The sequence below is a fragment of the Phragmites australis genome, chromosome 19, assembly GCF_958298935.1.
Source record: "Phragmites australis chromosome 19, lpPhrAust1.1, whole genome shotgun sequence".
NCBI classification, from domain to species: Eukaryota; Viridiplantae; Streptophyta; class Magnoliopsida; order Poales; family Poaceae; genus Phragmites; species Phragmites australis.
Window position 1 is genome coordinate 17,842,904 of NC_084939.1, and position 20,698 is coordinate 17,863,601.

General features: G+C 44.9%; 1 protein-coding gene across 1 annotated transcript; it reads left to right on the forward strand.

Moving 5' to 3' along the window:
• Window positions 1–6,781: 6,781 nt before the first annotated feature.
• Window positions 6,782–8,357, forward strand: LOC133899985 (aspartic proteinase nepenthesin-1-like). Its single transcript, XM_062341046.1, has one exon. The coding sequence runs from the start codon at window positions 6,801–6,803 to the stop codon at window positions 8,046–8,048; it is 1,248 nt and encodes a 415-aa protein (XP_062197030.1). The 5' UTR covers window positions 6,782–6,800; the 3' UTR covers window positions 8,049–8,357.
• Window positions 8,358–20,698: the final 12,341 nt, after the last annotated feature.

Genomic DNA, 20,698 nt, shown 5'->3' on the forward strand with positions numbered 1-20,698 from the left:
CCATCAATTTCGCAAGAAAATTGTTTAGTTACATATTCACCCTCCTCTAATCACTTATCTTGGTCCTACGTCTTCCCATCTTACACTAGTAGGAAAAGAATTTGTATAGACGGTTCGAAAATCCCATGCGGAACACTTTTTTGAACCGTCTAGAAAAGAGTCTGTCAGATTTGTACAAATGGCTCATTATTGGAACCGTCTGTACTAAGTTTTTTAGATTAAAAAAACCTAAAAAAATTTCCAACTCACACCAGCCCCCTATATTATTATTTTGGTACGGTCATAAGTCACACGATTTTTCACACGAAATACCGTGAGTGTGTTTTCTAGGAGGCAAACCCGCAACCTCCAACCTCGCGCGAACCTTCCTTACCGTCTCATATGTTGTTCATTACTGAACATTGCATGAAAATAATATATATAAGATATACACTCAAAACGAGTTGGACACTATTAGTATACACGCTTCTAAACTAGAACCATATGTACTATTAGTACAGACGGTTCTAGTTTAGAGCCGTCTATATTGTTCTTTTTTATCGACTTTTCTAATTTGGAACTGTCTGTAGTATTACTGTCAATAGTACAAATGGTTCCAAATTAGAACCGTCTATAAAAAAAAGAATAGTACATATGGTTATAAACTTACAACCGTCGGTATTATTAATTGAAATAGTTGTAAGTTTGTAAACATCTGTACTGTAACGTCTCGCTTTGTTGCAACTACTCGTTGCCATTTTCTTAGACAAATCTAGTTTGAAGCTATTTGTGGTACTCGTTTTATAGATCTGTCTGTATAGGAGTGTCCCACTAAATAAATTCTGTAGTAGTGTTAACTCTAGATTAATCATCGCAACACCACTCATACCTGAGAGTATTGCATCAATATCAAAACCGTGATTACGCTACCATGAGCGTATCAAAGTAAAATGTTATCAAATATTTACCAATTTCATCGCTAGACCAATTTTCATCACATATGATCTCACGAACTGCCTTCACCGCAGCATGAACGTACAAATTTCAAAGTCCAGAAGTGGCGGCTAACGTAGCTCTCCTCGCCCTCTTGTCAATTTTGTAATCATTTGTCTTTTTGACGAGTGACTATGACCCCGGTCTACGCTCTTGTCAAGTGTCTGGGTACACACGCTCTGACTACTAATGTGGTCGAATAATGCTCTGACTACTAACTATTTAGTACGTCCACTATAAGAAAAGTATGTAATGTTACATATGGAAACCAGTACTCCACTGATTTCGAAATATACTATGTTGTAGAAAGATTTGATCAAAATCCTTTAGCTACAATTATTGATATTTTAGCTATGGTTGATCTTGGTAATGTGTGACAGGGATATACTAGCATGTGGATGATTGTTGTAATCGCAAAAGAAATTTAAATAGTAATTCCAAAGTATCAGGAAAATATCTTATTAAATAGCAATATTAATTCTAAATAGCTAGCAATATGTACGAGCTCCTACATTTGTACCCATAGGCCAAGCAAGAAGTTTATTTTGAAATCCAACTTTAATAAATAGCAATATTAATTCTAAATAGCTAGCAATATGTACGAGCTCCTACATTTGTACCCATAGGCCAAACAAGAAGTTTATTTTGAAATCCAACTTTAATAAATAACCCGAATGCATCTTGCATAAGTTTGAACTACAAGAAAACCTAGAAAGAAACCGTACCCTGCTCTGAAGTATTTTTTAAAAAATTATTATGATTTATGGTTTTATTATATTATATTTCTACCCTCTTAAGTGCTATGGTTCAATGATTTGTTCGAACCTGAACTACATTATCTACAAATTTGAGAATTTCTTCTAACGCTAGCGCATAACGAAAGATAGCTTCTATGGTAGCTCTTTAGCTTTCTTCACTGCATGAAAAAACATTTTTAATAACGGTGATAACTGTTATTAATGATGGGTTCTGTACCGTTATCCAAAACGTGTTACTGATGAGAGGTTATTAATGACAGGTTACACCCATCATTAATAAAGTCATTAGTGACGGATCGTAACTATAACTCATCACTGATGAGTTTGTCGTTAGTGACGGGTCATAATCTTGACCCGTCCCTAATAACAGATGAATATTTTTTGTATTTTTTTGACAAAAAATAAAAAAATCACCTGATCCATCTCAAAGCAAGCCCATCATATATACCCCACAAGACACGCTATTGCTCGCATTGTTTCCAGACTACATTCTGTTGGAACGAACTGGCAACCTCTCCTCATGTACGTAGCCCCTTACTATCTCTCCTATCATATAGTTGTGGTGAAAACTAGATACTATATCCTTTTAACATTCTTTGCAGAAGGTCATTAGTGGCACGTCAGAACCGTGACCTGTCACTAATATTTTATCGTAATATTGACCTATCACTAATTACTAATTTTGCAAAAAAATTTCATGGGTTATAATTTACATATAAACTTTTTTCATCCAAATTGGTATATGATGAATTTCTGAATATCTCATGCAAATGATCACAACTTGATAGGTGATCGAGAGTGCTTTCGAAAACAGGTATAACTTTTGCATGCGGACTCTGATTTTGATGTTTCTTTACTCTACGGATATCTACAGAAAAAATTACATCCGTTTCTCCCAAAACTTGTCTGGTTCAAAAAAAATTTCAAGGCCAACTTCGGCCTTGATGATAGAGTTCTCACCCTTGAAGTTTCTGCGCTGTTTTCAGAATGCGCGTTTGTGTCTCTAGACGCCACCCCTTACATTAAACATTAGAAGAAATATACAATGGTTCCTATTCTAGTGCTCCCGAGGTGTGAAAAAATAAGAGAAAAATAAAAAAATTATGAATAACTCAAGATTAGATTTGCATTGCTGAGCATTTAAATGGAGAGCTAAAATAGCATGTTTTATTTCAGCAGGGAACACTTGTTCAGTAGATGAAGACTAGCATGTTACAAAATAGTCGTATGATTCCATTCCCATGTTTTTTTTTTATCGAAGGCAAATACCACAAGCAAGGCCCTTACCAAAGTTTTGCACTGATGAATATTGTCATTAGTGACGGGTCACAACTTGACCTGGCACTAATGACTGCTCTAGACGGGTCACAATTTGACCTGTCACTAATGACTGACCTAGGACGACCCGTCACTGATGACCTGATCATTAGTGTCAAGTCGTAACTTAACCCGTCACTACTATCATCAGTAACGGGTCATGTTACGACCCGTCACTAATGACCACTCATTAGTGATGGATCTATATCTAGTTTAGACCAAAAGACACATTAGTGATGGATCATAGTGGGACTCATCACTAATGTGTCTTTAGTGATGGGTCACGATGACCTGTCACTAATTTCGTGTCTGCTTTGCTTGTTTTTCATGTAGTGTTTGTGACCTTGCTATGAAGGTGATGTAAACCTCCTTAATATATAATGTTCTGAGCTAATTACCTAGATTCTATGGCATAGCACATGACACCACAACTTCATAAAATTTCCGCATGTTCTCCCTTTTATAATTTTTCCGAATCATTAGATATCTGCAAAAGATTTTTTTCTTGCAAATCAATCGAATTCGCATACAATTTTCCTAGAAAATCGCATTCGCCAAATGGGTCATGGTATTCATCGTTGAGGTCATCGTCCCTGGCGGGGTTTAAGGTCCAAAGTTGGGTTAGGATTCAGCTGTGGATGCCCACTGGGCTTTAGAAGGAAGACTAGGGCAATGCATGGACTGGCGGTGTGTGGTGGTCCGGTAGGGCCGCAAAATGACGGTTGTGCCACGTAAACTACAAGTGGCAAGTGGCAAGAGGGTGACGTGGGTGGGCTTGGTAGTGGGTGCAATGGTTGGCCATTGGTTAGGAGGCGTCCTATGAAGTCAATATATCTAGCAGCAGGGCCGCTTGAGATGTGAAATGAAGGCAGGGTGGGGTTATCTCAACGGGGATGAACAACAGAGTGTTGCGAAAAGGTAGAAACAGAGGGGGAAGGATGGCATCGGGTGGAAGATGGATAAAGGTGTGGTGGTGGTAGGGCACAGTCGAGAGTCTTTGATGGGAGAAGGTCGAAACTTTGGGAGGTTGTCAACAGCTCTGTAGAATAGGAAGATGCAAGTGAAGCTAGGCTGTTGGATTTTTCGAAAATCAAATGATTTTAGGATGCAAAATCATGCTAAAGATAATGTATGTTCACATACTATTTTTTCACATGTGTTAGGATTATTGGATATGACAGGCACATATTTATGTGGAAAACCGTCCAATGTAGAGGGAAAAACCACAGAAGACAATATCAACTCTATCATGGTATAGGGTACATGTAAGGGGTGGCCCAAATTTATATGCATCCTTTTAGGCATCGTATTAGACTGTTACTAGACTTTGTATTATACTAGGACTAGGCTTTATCTATTTGAGTCATTATCCAACAAACATCCCCTTGACTCAAAACCCCTATAACTATGCACTTGAGGAACACTATAGCAAAACACACAATCAGTGGCGGTTCAAAAGCCACCATCAGTGCTACTGATTACCCGGTACTGATAGTCAATAACTATCAATGCCGAGTTTAGAACTGGTACCAAAAATTCTTCCATTGCCAGTTCCTGACTCCAATTGGTAGTGAAAAGGTTCTGGGAGCCAAAAAAATAAATGAGTCAGCTCGAGAGAGCTAGCTCGGCTGCTACTCCTACCGTCACTCGATGCGGTGCTCTCGCCGCCACGGCATGCTTAAATTGACTTATCCATACGAATACATCTCACAATCAAATTAACTTATCTTATCCATACAACACATCTCACAATCAAGTTCAATACAACAACGTAAGAATGTGCACCTAAATCACTACAAGATCTCGCTACTCAAAGCAAGGCAGAAAGAACAACAGCAGTTTGCAATTAGCAACAACAACGTCGACCCTAATCTACAGCAATAGATAGCAATTAGTAGCAAAAGCGTCGATCCCAATCTACAGCAGCAGAACCAAGAGATCAAATTAGAAACAAATCTCAAGAAGAAGTGAAGGGGAAGGGATAGGGGATTGAACCTTCGTAGCCGTGGACGACCAGATCTAGACGTTACTAGTGCCGTGGACAACCTCGTCATGGAGCTCACCATGGTGGACGACCTTGCTGTGACTCACCATGGAAAACGATCACATCGTGGATGAGCTTGCCATGGTGGATGCCCATGTCATGGACGACCTTGCCGTGGTGGATGCCCGCACCATGGACAAGCTCGTCAGGGTGGACAAGCATGATGTGGCCTAGAGGAGTAGCACGGCGTGAATCCGACTGCCTTCTCTGTGGTTCCTACGAGCATGATGAACTTGACGTGAAGGGAAGCACGTGAGCAGCGAGGCGCAGTGAAGATCCCGTGAGCATGATGAGCAGCGAAGAGTAAGTGAGGGAGAGAGAGGAAGAGATAAGGTGGAGAGGGAGAGAGAGAGGGCAGAGCCGAAGAGATAAGGAGCGGAAGGATGCGAACGGTTAGAGCCATAACGCTATTAAAGAGAAATTTTGAGTCTGCCCACATCAGTGGCAGTTTGTGGCATGAACCGGCACTGAATCGGACTATCAATGCTAGTTCTTGTTACAAACTGGCACTCACGAACCGACACTAATAGTCTGTGCTAGTTTCTCAATGGCTCGATCAATGTTCGTGCATGGGAGATTAAGAACCAGCACTGATACATTATCAGTCCCGATTCTTGTTCAACCAACACTGATGAGTCATTATTTTTGACTAGTTCTGTAGTAGGAAAATTGTCTTCAAAACCTTGAAGGGCTCCTAAACACCATGAATACTTAGTAAGTCTAGGAAATGTTTGAACTTAGTTTTGGAGAGTCACTTGGTAAGCATGTCAGCAGGATTTTCTTCAGTTTGTATCTTCCCAACAGTAACTTGCCCTTGAGCAACAATATCACGAATGAAGTGGTGTTTGATAGCAATGTGCTTGGTCTTGGTATGGAACATATCATTCTTGGTCAAACAAATAGCACTCTGGTATCACAATAAATAATATTAACATCCTACGGAATACCAAGTTCAGAAGCGAGACCTCACATCTAAATAGTTTTCTTGACACCTTCAGTAGCTGAAATATATTATGCTTTAGTAGTAGAAAGAGTAGTAATAGACTAAAGTGAAGCTTTCCAAATGAAGGCTCGACCACATAGAAAAAAGATATAACCAGAAATAAACCTTCTTTATAAAAATCACTAAGTATGACGAGCCAAATCTGAACGAAATAACAATATCTAAATCGGCGAAGACCAGTGTCAAAACCGATCTGAACAATGAACAGTACATCACACATTGTAGATGATGAGCCAAAACCGATCTAGCTCTGCTACCACTGCTTTGGATAATTGGAACAAGAGGCACAAATTTATGTGAAAAAATCCTCTAATGCAGAGGGGAAAACCACGGGAGATAATATCAACTATATAATGGTACATGTACGTGTACAAGGGTGATCCATATTTATATACATCTTTTTAGGCTTCGTATTAGACTAAGACTAGACTTTATCTGTTTGAATCATTATCAACAAACCTGAGCCAATTTATTATGAAAATTTGACAACCAACTGTACTTTTGGGAAGACTTTTTAGGAACATGTTTGAACGATTTGTTCTATTTCTTAAAAGTTCAAAAGTTCCAAACAAGTGGCCAACTTTGTATACGAGCGTGAAGACCGCAATGTCTTTTTGGACCTGCTACTTGCTCCATCTATATATACTCTACCAAGCCTTCACCACAGCATGCACATAGCCACATACACAGACTTCAAAGTCCAAAAATGGCGGCCAAGGTAGCTCTCCTCGCGCTCATTATATCATTCCTCCTGGCCGCTTCTCCGGCCAACTCCGAACGACGGGGGTTCCGCGCCACCATGATCCGGAGGGAAACGGCCATCAACTTCACGCGTGCCGCGCGGCAGTCTCACGAGCGGCTGTCCATGCTTGCCGCACGGCTCGATGCCGCCGCAAGCCGGCCAAGCCCGCAGACACCCCTTCGTGTGGATGCGGACGGCGCAGGCTACGACATGGAGTTCTCCATCGGCACGCCGCCGCTGAAACTGTTGGCCCTTGCCGACACCGGCAGCGACCTCATCTGGACCAAGTGCGGAACTTGCGCGTCCTGCGCGCCGCAGGGCTCCCCTTCCTACTACCCCGACAAATCATCCTCTTTCTCCAAGCTTCCGTGTTCCGACTCTCTCTGCAGTGCTCTGCAGTCTGAGTCGTTCGCGACGTGCAGCGCCGGCGGCGCCGAGTGCGACTACCGGTACCCCTATGGCCTTAGTACTAATTCGCACCATTACACACAGGGGTACATGGGGAGCGAGACCTTCACGCTCGGCAGCGACGTCGTGCCGGGCGTGGGCTTCGGCTGCACCACCATGTCGGAGGGTAACTATGGCACGGGCTCTGGCCTCGTTGGGCTTGGCCGCGGGCCGCTGTCCCTCGTCTCCCAGCTCGGCGTCGGTGCATTCTCGTACTGCCTCACCCCTGACGCCTCCAAGGCGAGCCCTCTCCTTTTCGGCTCCCTCGCCACCTTGACAGGCACCGGCGTCCAGTCCACACCGCTGCTTATTGGGATCGACACCTTCTACGTCGTGAACCTGCAGAGCATCTCGATCGGTGCGGCGACGACGGCCGGCACTGGAAATAACGGCATAGTGTTCGACTCCGGAACGACGTTGACGCTCCTCGCGGACCCGGCCTACTCGGCGGCGAAGACGGCAATCCTGTCCCAGACGGCACTACCCCGGGTGGCTAACAGGGACGGATTCGAGGCGTGCTTCCAGTTCTCCAACGGGAGCTCCGTGACTCTACCGCCGATGGTGCTGAACTTCGACGGGGCCGACATGAACTTGCCGACGGAGAACTTCTTCATGGAGGTGGAGCACGGCGTGTTGTGCTGGATCGTGCAGAAGTCCAGCAGCATGTCCATCATCGGCAACATCATGCAGATGAACTACCACATACGGTACGACGTCGAGAATTCGGTGCTTTCGTTCCAGCCGGCCAACTGCGACAGCCTCTGATGGAACAAGGGATTGACCTCGGCTAGTCCTCGCAAACTAAAATGCTCATCTATCGAGGAAAATAGATATGCATTTATCGTGTGTAATAATAATTTAATTTTAGGATGGGGCCCTCAAATATGCTCACAGCAGTAGGCAAAAATAAAAGGACACACTTAACCATCCACCGGTCGCCAGGGCCCGAAAACTGTAAGCATCGTATAATCCACCATGCTGTAGTGACTACGTACAGGGGTTCATTCTCTTCATCTTAATATGTATTAAGAAACTTAGTAATGAAGTGAGATGTTCTGGAATCATCATTATTTATGAATGAGATGCTCTGGGACGAAACTTGTTGAAAAATTTGCAGATGACTCAAGCGCAATTAAACTATATTTGTTAAAAGCACACATATGTTGACGGACTCTTCGGTATCGCAACGCAAATGCAACAGATACGGTTAGCAATATTACTTCAAGGCATGCGTGTGAGTATTCACTGGGAATATTTACTTCAATGTATGGACAATATTGTGTATGCTCAGCCACATCACCAGAAATATTTTTGTCGTCAGATTGTCAATTACTAGCATTACAGCCACCTGATTCTTCCCTCTACTGCATGAAAGAATTGCCTTCTAGTGAACACATCTTGTTGAGATTTTGATGGCAACCCAGTATGAACAGTGGACTAATAACAATAAGTGTAATGACTGTTCCTTAACATTACGTCAGTTAGGTAAAGGAATTTATTGCTATACCTCTAACATCTCAATCATCATTACATTTGTGTTAGTTCGGTACATCTGCATACTCAGAGATAAAAATCTCTTTGCTATAAATTATAATGTTTGTAGTTAATAAATTTAGAAACTACATGCCGATTGATGTAGATGCTTCCTTATCTACAATGACTACATGGTATTATTGTGGACCATGGTGGCACACCACCTGTGGTGATGACCACATTGGCTGATAACAATAAAATGAAAATCACTATCTCTTTTAGCATTGCTTTTCCTAAAGAAGGATATATCACTTTAATAGCATCAAACTCTGCAACAGACTAATGACTTATGGCTGAAAGATTTGTTGTTCATATGCTTCTACAATCGGTTAACCTGCAACTTGGGTATATATTTCCGAACTACAACTATTTCAAATTGAAAGCGCTTGAACAGAATGAGGATGCGCTTGCAATGACTCCTAGGCTCTTGCGGTTACATGCAGTTAAAACAATTGATGACATGAACATGTAGTTTGTAGTAGGATTATTTTAATAATATTAAATTTTTCCTCTATATTGTTTCTCTTTGTCTATAAGATTTTTACTGGAACACTGGGATACAGATGGATCATAGCTTGACTTCAATCTAACGTCTTCTTGCCCAACAATGGGGGTACACATTACTTGATCCTTAATGCAGGAAGGTCCAGAAGGAAAGTACCAGTCACACCTTAAGTTTTAGTGTGATAGTAACACTTTCGTTATTTACGGAAGTTCAGTAGAACTTCCGTTTGAAGCAACAACTATAGCGCTTATTTATGCATTGAATCATTTTGATGTAATATTTGGAGTTGAAATTTTAGATATCAACTATGCATGTAATGGTATTTGATGTAATTTTAGAAATGCCTATAGTTTCAATTAATGTATTAAGTGTTTATCTTGACTTAACATTAGAAGAATGGATGCATGTGCATGTAATGCATTTTGGATTGTGCAATGTTTTTTGAGTGCCGGTTCTATCAGTGCTGGTTCTATTTTAGAACCGACACTAATAATTAGTATCAGTGCCAATTTCGAACAGGGAACCAACACTGATAATTCATTATCAGTGCCGGTTCGTGGTTGAAACCGGCACTAATAGTGATTTTCAGTGCCGGTTCCATACCCGACACTGATTACTCAACATTGATGGCGATTTTGAACTGACACTAATGAGGTATTCTACAGTAGACGTCCCTTATCCATAGGAATATTTCACTTGACACTAAAAATTATTCCAGAATATATTATTGAGTACTACAGTCGATGTACATTTACAAAGTCCTAACCAAGCTGAGCCTGACACGTTTCCCAAGGGACCCACGTCAGGTCTCCCTTCGGGACTACTGGTGAATTCCTTATGGTCGTCTTCTCACCAGATTCTCGTTAACTTGTAGGATCCTCTTGGGGTACGCCTTCGTTCTCTTGCTGAAGCTCTTTTCATTTTATCCCTTCATCCTCCGGGCTTCATTGTATCCCTTCCTCCTTCAGGCTTCGGTCTCTGCTCCTCTCCTGGGCTTCGCCCTTCGCCTCGCATCTTGGCTTCGCCTTCCAGGTTTTGCTAACGCTTCCACCATTCTGTGTTCCTTTGTTCATATGCTCCTTCGGGATCATTGCTTGCATTCCTGGGCCTTTAGTCCTCCATCGTATGCCATTCGGCCTTATCCCTATAGAGCATAGTGAAATGATCTCTATCACGACATTGGCATTGTTACTTTGTCTTTGGGGTTGGCTGATGTGGTTGTAATCAATAAATAGGGGCCAGCATAATACTCCCCAATAGTGCCCCCTTTGCGGTTTTGGTCTGACTTCGGGCGGCCAAAGCCTAGAATATTTAGACAGTAGGGTTGTACCCCCTTCATTCAGCCACCCTTCGGCCAGTCAAAATCAACCGAAAATCAATAGAGATAACATGTGTTTCGAAACAAAAAGATATATACATTAAACAAGAATGTACATTTCCATTGATCACATGATGAAACAAAAATATACCATCGCAACACCTATACAAAATAAATAGCTATCATCCATAGGCGAGGCACACTTGTCGGAGGGTTAACTCCTGTCGCAGGGATCCTGAGGGACCCCTTTTTAGAGATTCGGCTGGGGGGATGATCCTGAATATGTTTGCAGGAGAAATAAATGGGTATGAATGCGATGGCCGGTGGGGTGGAATGATCTAGTGCTGAACGGAGTAAATGCGCTGGTGTTTAGACAGGTTCGGGCCGCACGGAGGCGTAACACCCTACTCCTGTATGGATACTATAAATACCTTGAGAATGTCCCTCAAGGATGTTGCTGGTTACAAGAATATTTGTCTATCTTAGAGCATGAGGCTCCTTGTTCTTCGATTTGCGTGTGTCTGCTAGCTCTGGGTGCTCTCGATCTTCTCTTCTCTTCGGTACTTAGCTTGCTCAGAGATTTCAAAGCTTCAAGAACTTCTTTTGCTTGTGGGTGATTGATTCACTTCAGAGCCTCTAAAAAACCTCTCCCTTTTTGTCCGTGCTGCCGGCGGCTTTAAATACCCGCCGGCAGTAGCGTGCCCCGAACGGGAGGGGGGCACGAGTTCCAAGATACCATAAATGGAAAGGGTGTCATCATAGCCTTTGTGCGAAGTGACTGGGGGTGGAAAATGCACCCCACGCCCAGTCATCCGTCACCATAAATGCACTAGCAACGGGCGCTATGGAGAGGGCCCACCGGGCAGCCGCAGAGTGGCCCGGCGTGCCCGCCCTGTCTTGTTCTCCTGCCACAGCAGCGCGGCAGACGGAACGCCTCGGCCCTTACGACGTTATCCCGAGATGGGCTGGATGGCACGAGATGGGACCCGTGCATTTAATGACCCCACGCCCTTCTGCCAGAATGTGGCAGGAACTGATACCGAGCGTGGCGGGAGCAGTTGGGGTGACAGGCCACGCGCGCTCTTTAAATGCAGCCTTGGGCCTTTGACTGGCTGACACCTCATCAGTGGGCCCCTCGGGAGCCACTATCAGGGGGCTCTCTGAGTCGTCGGGGAACCGAGTGCTCGGGGGTCACTGTTCACCTCCCCGAGCACTCTCTCCCGAGAATGCCCTTTCTTGATCCTCAGGGAACCGAGTGCTCGGGGATACTGTTCACCTCCCCGAGCACTCTCTCCTGGGAACGCTTGTACGGATCCTCAGGGGACCGAGTGCTTGGGGGCTGCTGCACGCAGCCCCGAGCACTCTCTCCCGGAACTTCCTTTAGTGGGTCCTCGGGATACTTGGGTGCCCAGGGGGCCACCGCTCGCGGCCTCGGCACATTTCTCCCGGTACTTAGCTTTCCTGATCGTCGGGGGACTCGGGTGCTCGGGGGCCACCGTATACCTCCCCGAGCACTTTCTTCCCGGCACTTAGACTTCGCAGATCATCGGGGAACTTGGGTACTCGGGGACCACTGACTGTGGCCCCGAGCACCCTCTCCCGGGACTTAATCTTTTTTACCTCGCGGAGGAGATTCCGCGGGATGGCGTCATGTGGCGGATTGCTGGCTTGGCCTCGGGATTCGGGGACCCCCGGTTCCTGATTCACCGACAACACTACTTGAAGCTCAGCATGAACCAAGTTCCCGACGCCCATTGAGAAATTGCGGGAACACGCTTGACGATGGTCAAACCCCGTGATGCGATGTCCTATCACCACATGTAGTATAATACTTTGCCGTGGTGGTCTTGCCAACCGAGGAAGTGGATGCAGTACTTATGAAAATCCGTGGAGTCCTTGTCTTCCGGGAGCACATACCATTTGTCATCCCAACTCTGCAAGAAAATCTTGTCATGTAGCTCCAAGGTCTAGTGCCAGTCCATGCAAGCCGAGATGTTGTTGAGCATGTATCGATTTGTGAACCTGGACGGTGCTCACGGAGGCAATACCCATCGGGTGTTCTCGGGGGCCCAATAGTCCGCAGGTCTTGGTGTCGCCTATGGAGGCAAGACCCATGGACTGCCATAGTGGAGAAAGGGCACCTGGCCTCCAATCTAAATGATACACGTGCCTTCGCCTTCTTCGGGCCATATCTTCACCTAGAAATCTTCGAGCTATTTCGAAGGTCCAGCTGCCTTCATTGCCTCCATATTTGAGGTAGCGGTCGTGTTACGCGTAGATGACAATGAAGGTGGTGTCCGCTTTGGCCCCTGTTTGTGGGCACACGAAGAACCCGATCGGAAGGGTGCCATGAATCTACTCCAGAAGTCTTGGCACCACGATGGTCTCCCCCGTTAGCTGGTTTACAAGCATGGACAAGAACTCATCGTGCCAGTCAAACCCTATGAGGTGGCTTGTCCCGAAGGTTGCCAACCTCACTCGCCTCCTGTCAAACATAGGGATGCGTATGCTGAAGAGGTTCTCGTCAGCCAGTGAGTAAAAGAATACCTTGCTTGACTCATGGACCTCGTCACTCTTAAGAATCCATGGCGCGAACTACGAGTGGTCTTCACAACGGATGTCATTGTGCCCTAGCGGGTAGACTGCTCTGAAGGACGTGAAGTCCCTAGGTTCGGCGAGGCGAGTGGCAATGCTTCGGATAATAGGCCATGGGAGCCTGACACTACGTGAAAAAAAAGTCATTAGTAGCAGGTGATAACAGGCATTAGTGACGGGTCCTGTACTCGTCACTCTTATCATGTCACTAATGATTGGTCATTAGTGATGGATGATGACCCGTTACTATTAAGGTCATTAGTGATGGGTCATAACCGTGACCATCACTAATGTTCAGTCATTAGTGACAGCTCATAACTGTGACTCGTCACTCTTAACTGAACATTAGTGACGGGTTGTAATGTTAACCCGTCACTAATGACCGATGAACATTTTTTGTACTTTTTGACACAAAAAAGTCAAAAAAAATATTTTTCATATGCCTCACAAGCCACGCTTTTTTCATAATGTTTTCATGTTTGTATTCTGTGGGAATCAAGCCCGCGACCTCCTCCTTGCGTGTGTAGCACCTTATCACCTATGCTATCACGTAGTTGTGATAGAAACCCAATATTTTATCCTTTTAAACTTCTTTGCCAAAGGTCATTAGTAACGCATCATAACCATAACCCATCACTAATGACTAATTTTGCTAAATTTTGTATTCTAGTGCGGTTGAGGTGAGAAAAAATAAGAGTAAAATAAAATAAAATAAAAATATTTGTGAATACCGTGATTAGTGACTAGAGTTGGTCATTAGTGATTGGTCACAACTTGACCTATCACTAATGACTAGCCTAGGACGACCCATCATTGATGACCTAGACCTGTCACTAATGACTAGCTTAAGATGACTGGTCACTGATGACCTTATCATTAGTGATGGATCACAATTTGACTCATCACTAATGACTGGTCTAGGATGATCTATCACTGATGACCTAGTTATTAGTGACGGATCATAATTTGACCTATCACTATTATCATCAGTGACTCGTCATGTTACAAGTTGTCACTAATGACCACTCATTAGTGACGTGTCCTTATTGGACCCGTCACTGATAGGACATGAGTGACGCGTGTTGAGCAGCTGTCACTAATGTGGTGTCCCCTTTGCTTGTTTCTTACGTAGTGCGGTCCATTCCATGGTAACCTTCGGTGAATCTTGACCGCTACCGAGGTAAGCGTTGTTAACCGAGGAGTGAAAGAGATGAGTGAGTTTGTGCTCTGGAGAGATTATGAGAGAATTACAGTGATGGGTTTTGTATTTACAGGTGGCGAGCTAAGCCGGTTTTGTAGGAGGTAAACAATCGCAAGTCACTCGGAGTTAATGGCAACCCTTGCAATTTTCGATGGGACGTCAGGAGTCACAGTAACTCCTCCACGCTTATTTATGGCCTTGTACGGCGGTTGGTGTGGTTTCTAGGCATTACATGGCTTCCCGCTCTTTTAACCATGTACCTCGCCCACATTACGGATGTTATGGGAACTGTGCAGTAGGACATGTGTCACTTTACCATTTGCCCTAAGCGCGGTAGTGCACCCTGACTTTTTCGCTCTTGTTACCCGAGGAGGGGGCATTATATATACGAGTTACCACCCCATTTGACGGTAACCCAACCACTTACATCTTTTCTCATTTTCCTCTACATCCATGCCCTTGCCTTCGCCAAGTTCTTGGCTACACCACATCCTTCGCAGAGCTAACCATCCATCCTCTTTGCTTTTTCCTCTACCCCCTTCGATATGATGACGAAGTTCGTGATTTAGCGTGTGAGCAACAAGCATCATTCAACACCGCACATTAAGTTAGCCACTTCACCAAAGATCATCTTGGGTTGATGGTGGAGAAACGTTGGCTTCCCAAAGCCAGTGTCTCGTGGGTGCCTTCTTTGGAGGAGATAGCACCACCTTTGAGATTGGCCAAATCATATGACCCTAGTCTTTAGGAGCCCATCACAATGAAATGACTATCCCACCTGGACTGGAGCATCCTAACTACTTCATGATTTAGCATTCGCTGGAGCATGAGATCTCCAGGCTGATATATGATGCTTCCGACCTTCTTATGTACCTGTCGTTTTGACTCTTCTTGGTACTTCATGAGGTTTCTCACTGCTATCAAGCGAGTCTCCTCTATAAGGGTCCTTCGATGGTGCCTCATCCGCAAAGTCAGCAGAGAGAACCTACAAAGATTTAGTTCTAGCCTCTTCTGATGGCTTCATCTCCAAATAATAGACAGAAGAGTGTGGAACCCGTAGGCCGAGTGACTGTTATGTGGAGGGACCACAAAACCTTTGGCGATTACTCAACCCACTTGCCCTTAGGTAGTCCTACTAGTAGCTTGGCTATTGCAGTGGAGATACTTTTGTTGGCTCTTTCAACTGCTCCGTTAGACTGTGGATGTCCAACTAACACAAAGCACAACTTCACCCCTAACCGTTCACAGAAGTTTCTAAATAGTGTGCGATCAAAATGTGTCCCGTTGTCGAGCGTAACCTCTTGAGGCCCTCCAAACAGACATACTATGGACTGCAAAAAAAAAAACAATGGATGTTCTTCATTGTAATCTGGGTGAGCGACGCGGCTTCAAGCTTCGTGGGAACAGGCCAACGATGTCAATGCCCCATTGCGCTAACAGCCACACTAGAGGGATGGGTTGTAAAGCATACTATTGAACGTGTGATTGCCTTCCCATCCACTGGCACACAGGGCATGATCGAACAAATTCCTCCATGTCTAAGGCCGTTGTGGGCCAGTAGAATCCTTGTCGAGGCCCCTCATGAGATCCACATAGCATGTGATGCATCTCTATGAGTAACTCCTCACCTTCATTCTTCAATACACAGCGCAGTAGGGGTGCACACCCCTCCCCTTTGTATGGCCTTCTATCAATGATCTTATAGCTCCAGGCCTAGCATAATATTCTTTTCACCGCTAATTCATCTTGAGGCTTTGTCCGGTCTTGAAGATACGCCAATAAAGGTGTCCTCCAATCCTGCTCTTCTGTCACGGTAACGCTTGCCAGCACTTTGTTAGCACCTATGGCTGGGGCTTCAAGTATCTTGAAGAACACTTCGGAGGGTAAAGGGGTACCCTGAGCCATAGCCTTGGCCAAGTAACAATGAGTGTAATGATTGTTCCTTGACATTACATCAGTTAGGTGGGGGTATTTATAGCCATACCTCAACCACCCCAATCATCATTACTTTTGTGTCCCTTATCCATAGGAATACTTCACTTGACACTAGAAATTATCTTGAAATATTCTTGGGTATAATAGTTAATGTACATTTACAAAGCCCTAACCTAACTAAGCCGACAAGTGTCCCAAGTGACCCACGTCAGGTCTTGTCGCACTTCAGAGGATAAAGGCATACCCTGAGCCATAGCCTTCGCCAATGTATTTGCTTCTTGGTGTTTCCCCCCTTTGTATGGATCTTAATGCGAAACACGAGAAGTGTGCTTTGCCCCTAGGGCATTCATCTTTTGAAGACCCAACAATATTGCATCGTATTCCGCTATGTTATTTGTGGTGTCAAACCGGAGCTTGGCTGTGTAGAACAACTTTGACCGCCAGGGCGATGTCATTACGACTGTTGCATTTGCACCAGAAAGTCACTAGGTTCTATCGGTATTTATGGTCCATATTTTGTCAAGCTGCGGCTCCTTTGGCTCTTTTGCCTTAGGTGTCCAGTTAGCTATGAAATATGCCAAGGCAAGGGATTTAATATCCTTGCGTGCCATAAAAGTGATACATAATGGGGAGAGCTCAGTTGCCCATTTGCCTATACACCCAGTGGACTCATGATTCTCAAAATGTCCTTCAAAGGGTATGAAGTCGAGATTGTGATTGGGTGAGCTGTGAAGTATTTTTTCGGTTTCCTTGATACCATGAATACTACATAGGCCATCTTCCCAAGCTCGAAGTATCTCTCCTTTATGCCATTCAACGCCTCCGAGTCGAAGTAGACTGGTACATATAAAAAATTCCCCTCCATGTTCTTTTCCTGAACCAAAATGGCACTGATCGCCAAGTGTGATGCTGTGACACACAATAACAATCTGCTTCCAAGCTTGGACTTGCTAGCGTGGTGAGTTTTGCCAAGTGCCTCTTCAAGGCTTCAAAGGCCGCCTGCTGCTCATTTGTCCATCTAAATGGGTCCAACCCTCGGCGGACCTGAAGGAACAGCAAGCTCTTCTCTACGGACCTGGTGATGAAGCAATTCAGCGAAGTCACCTTTCTGACCAAGCGTTGCATTTCATTAATGGACCTTGGTGGCTTCATGTCCATGATAGCCTGTATTTTCTCCGAATTGGCTTCAATGCCTCTCTGAGATACCAAACATCCCAGTAGTTGGCCCAAACAGACAACAAAAACACATTTCTTCGGGTTCAATCATAAGCCTACCTCCCAAAGGTTGGCGACCATATATTCCATGTTAGCATGGTGATTCCCTTTGAACTGACTTCGAACCACGATATCATCGACATACGTGGCTATGTTGTGGTCTAGCTATGTGCGAAGGTGGCACCAGCATTGCGAAGGCTGAACGGCATCCGGACATAACAATAAGTCCCATATGGCGTGATGAATCTTGTTTTTTCTTCATCCTCCTCAGCCATCAAGACTTGGTCATACCCAAAATATGCGTTGAGGAAACTATAAGCTCCTACCCCGTGGTTGCATCTACTAGCTGGTCTATCCTAGCTATGGGGAAAATTTTCCTTCAAGCACGCCTTGTTTAAGTTAGTGAAGTCTACACACATTCTTCACTTGCCATTGTTATTTTTCACTAGCACTGGGTTTGCCAACCACTCCAGGTGTATGACCTAGCGTATCACTCCTACTGTGAGGAGCTTTTTAACTTCAACTCGAGTAGCCTCTTGATGATCAGCAGACATCTTTCGGAGTTTCTCCTTCCTAACCTTCACTTCCGAAGCCACATTCAAGTGATGTTCTATCAATTCCCTTGGAGCCCCTAGCAAGTCCTAAGGTGACCAGGCGAAGATATCTTTGTTGGCCTGGAGGGTAAACAATAGTTTCATCTCTTGTTCAGGTAGCAATTTGGCACCTATGTGTACACACTTGTCTTCTTCTCGAGGCATAACAGGGCCCATTTGATGTTACCCTCTAGCTTGGCTTTTGGAGGTGGGCTCTCTTGTTCTCCATATCTACTTTGGACAACTAAGTGTACCTTTCACTGATCCAGAGCATGCCAATGCTATATCCTTCTGACAGTGACTTGATCCCCCCAAACGGGGATGATACCCTCTGGCTGGGCATCTTCATACACAAGTAGCCATGGCGGATGACTACACTAAATTTACACAACCTTCTATCTCGAAGATGGCATCGTACTGGTAAGGAACATCCACCACATCAAACGAGATGTTTTCTGTCCGCACTCCTCCTCTGCCAATGGAAATATGTTGCACAATCTACCTAAGAGCTTCAATAGAACTTCCTCCAAAGCCTTGCAGTGGGGTCTCTGAGGGTTGCAAGAAGCTCCTAGGAATTCCAATCTAATCGAAGGCTTCTACAAACAAATGATCTGTCAAACTCCCCTTGTCGATCAGTACCTGGCGCACCTCAGACCCAGACACATTTGCAGAAATAATGAACACATCTGATGAGGACATCACTCTTTCGGATACACACACACCGAGTATTCCTCCAACAATAGGTCCATTGACACGAGCTCGTGCACGTCAACTAAATCATGAGGTGAGCTCGTTCCTTAGTGTTCCTTTATATTTTGATAAAGATGGTATGCTACTGAATAATTGTGATGTATTGTTACTTAGAAACACGGGAGAAGACCAGCAAGGGCGCCCAAGCCAAGGTGGAGGTCCAATCAAGTTCGAGTCCGTTTCGGAGTCCAGGACCAGACTGCACTAAAATCGTCGCCTAGGACGCATACAGACTCCGTTTTTGACGTTCTACACATGGTTGGAAAGCTAAGGAGATAGGCTTTCCAACGGGAATGGTCCTATGTCAAAATTCTTTCTAAGTCAACAGGAATCATCGAAATAAGTGGATGTCCAGAATCTATCAGGGTGCTGCGCCACCATCTTTTGGCCCGTTGGGCCGTGTAACGTGTTGGAGTCCATTAGGGACGCGTCCAGGGGTCCTTGGCCGACCCTAGACTCTTATATACAATAGCCACCACCCCAATTAGGATTGGGTTTTCCTTAGATATCGATCTACACACAGATTGTGAGATTTTCGCTCTTGTTTCGGACCGACTAGGCCGCCGCAAGCGTTTGTGGAACCCCAACTTCGAGTGCTTGAATTCTATTCGCAATATTTCAGATTGCATCTTCTACGTTCTTGCTTGTGTTCTCGGTACGCTTGTAGGGATTGAGCCTTCTTGGTGAGGTCAACCGCACGACACGGTTGATAACCAACGGAGCTGTGGTGTAGTGATTGCAAGGGAGACGATCTGTTCGGGTCGAAGCCTTTGGATCATCAACGTCGATTTCTCCACCTACCGACTTATCTCTACCTATCGGAAGATCAGGCCAACAATTCCCATCAACATCTGTGCGAGGGTAATCGAGGACTCACATGTCTTGAGAAAAAGCGATTGGCAGGTGAGACCATCGAGACTTAATGATTGGGGAACTGGTTCCCATGTGATTGACCCTTCATACATACTCCCTTCATGACCTCTAGGAGTCGAAGTCAGAGCTGGATCCCTCAGAGATAGCATATATCACGCCCCTAGCCCCCTCGAAGGGAGCCTCGATAGCCATTCTGGGTGGTGGCGGTGGCAACTTGGGTGTTTGGGAGTGATATGAGGGGGGCGCTCCAATCCAAGCCGTGGGATAGTAAGGTGGGTGAGCGACCATAAAAGTGGACCCGATGCCTGGGCCACCTTGGCCCTACGCCCACGACCTCTCATTGAGCTTCCATTTCTCTACTTACTTTGGTCCTAACCCTCCTCAATGCTGACTACTCTTCGCTTGTGACCCCTTGATTGGTGGAAGTGATGATAATGATGATGATGGGACTTGTGTTTGTCCGAGGACCAGCGGGTCTCCCTTGAGTGTTCCTCCTTCTATTTCCCGCAAGGCACTCTTTCCTCGCCTGTCGTATGACATCAGGTCTCCAAAGATGGCTTATTGGTGCGCCTCCAAAGGTCGTCCTCTTGGGCCCTTGACTAATCTTCCATCTTAGTAAACAACTCATTGACATCCTTGACCAGTTTCCATGCCAGGAGTGATGCCAATGCCCTGAACCAAAGCCCTTGTCATGCAGCATCTATTATAGTGTCATCGCTAAGAACCTTGGCTTGAAACTTCACCCGCACGAAATGATGGGTGAACTCCTTTAGACTTTCGCCCTCCTTTTGCTTCACCGCAAACAAATCGCCAACGGTGACTAGAGCCGCGTAGTTCCCTTTGAAGTGTGAGAACAATGCCTCTTGAAGCTGCTCCTAAGAGTATATTTTCCCCTGA

Coding starts and splice junctions, on each gene's coding strand:
- LOC133899985 (XM_062341046.1), top strand. CDS start 6,801: ATGGCGGCCAAGGTAGCTCTCCTCGCGCTCATTATATCATTCCTCCTG.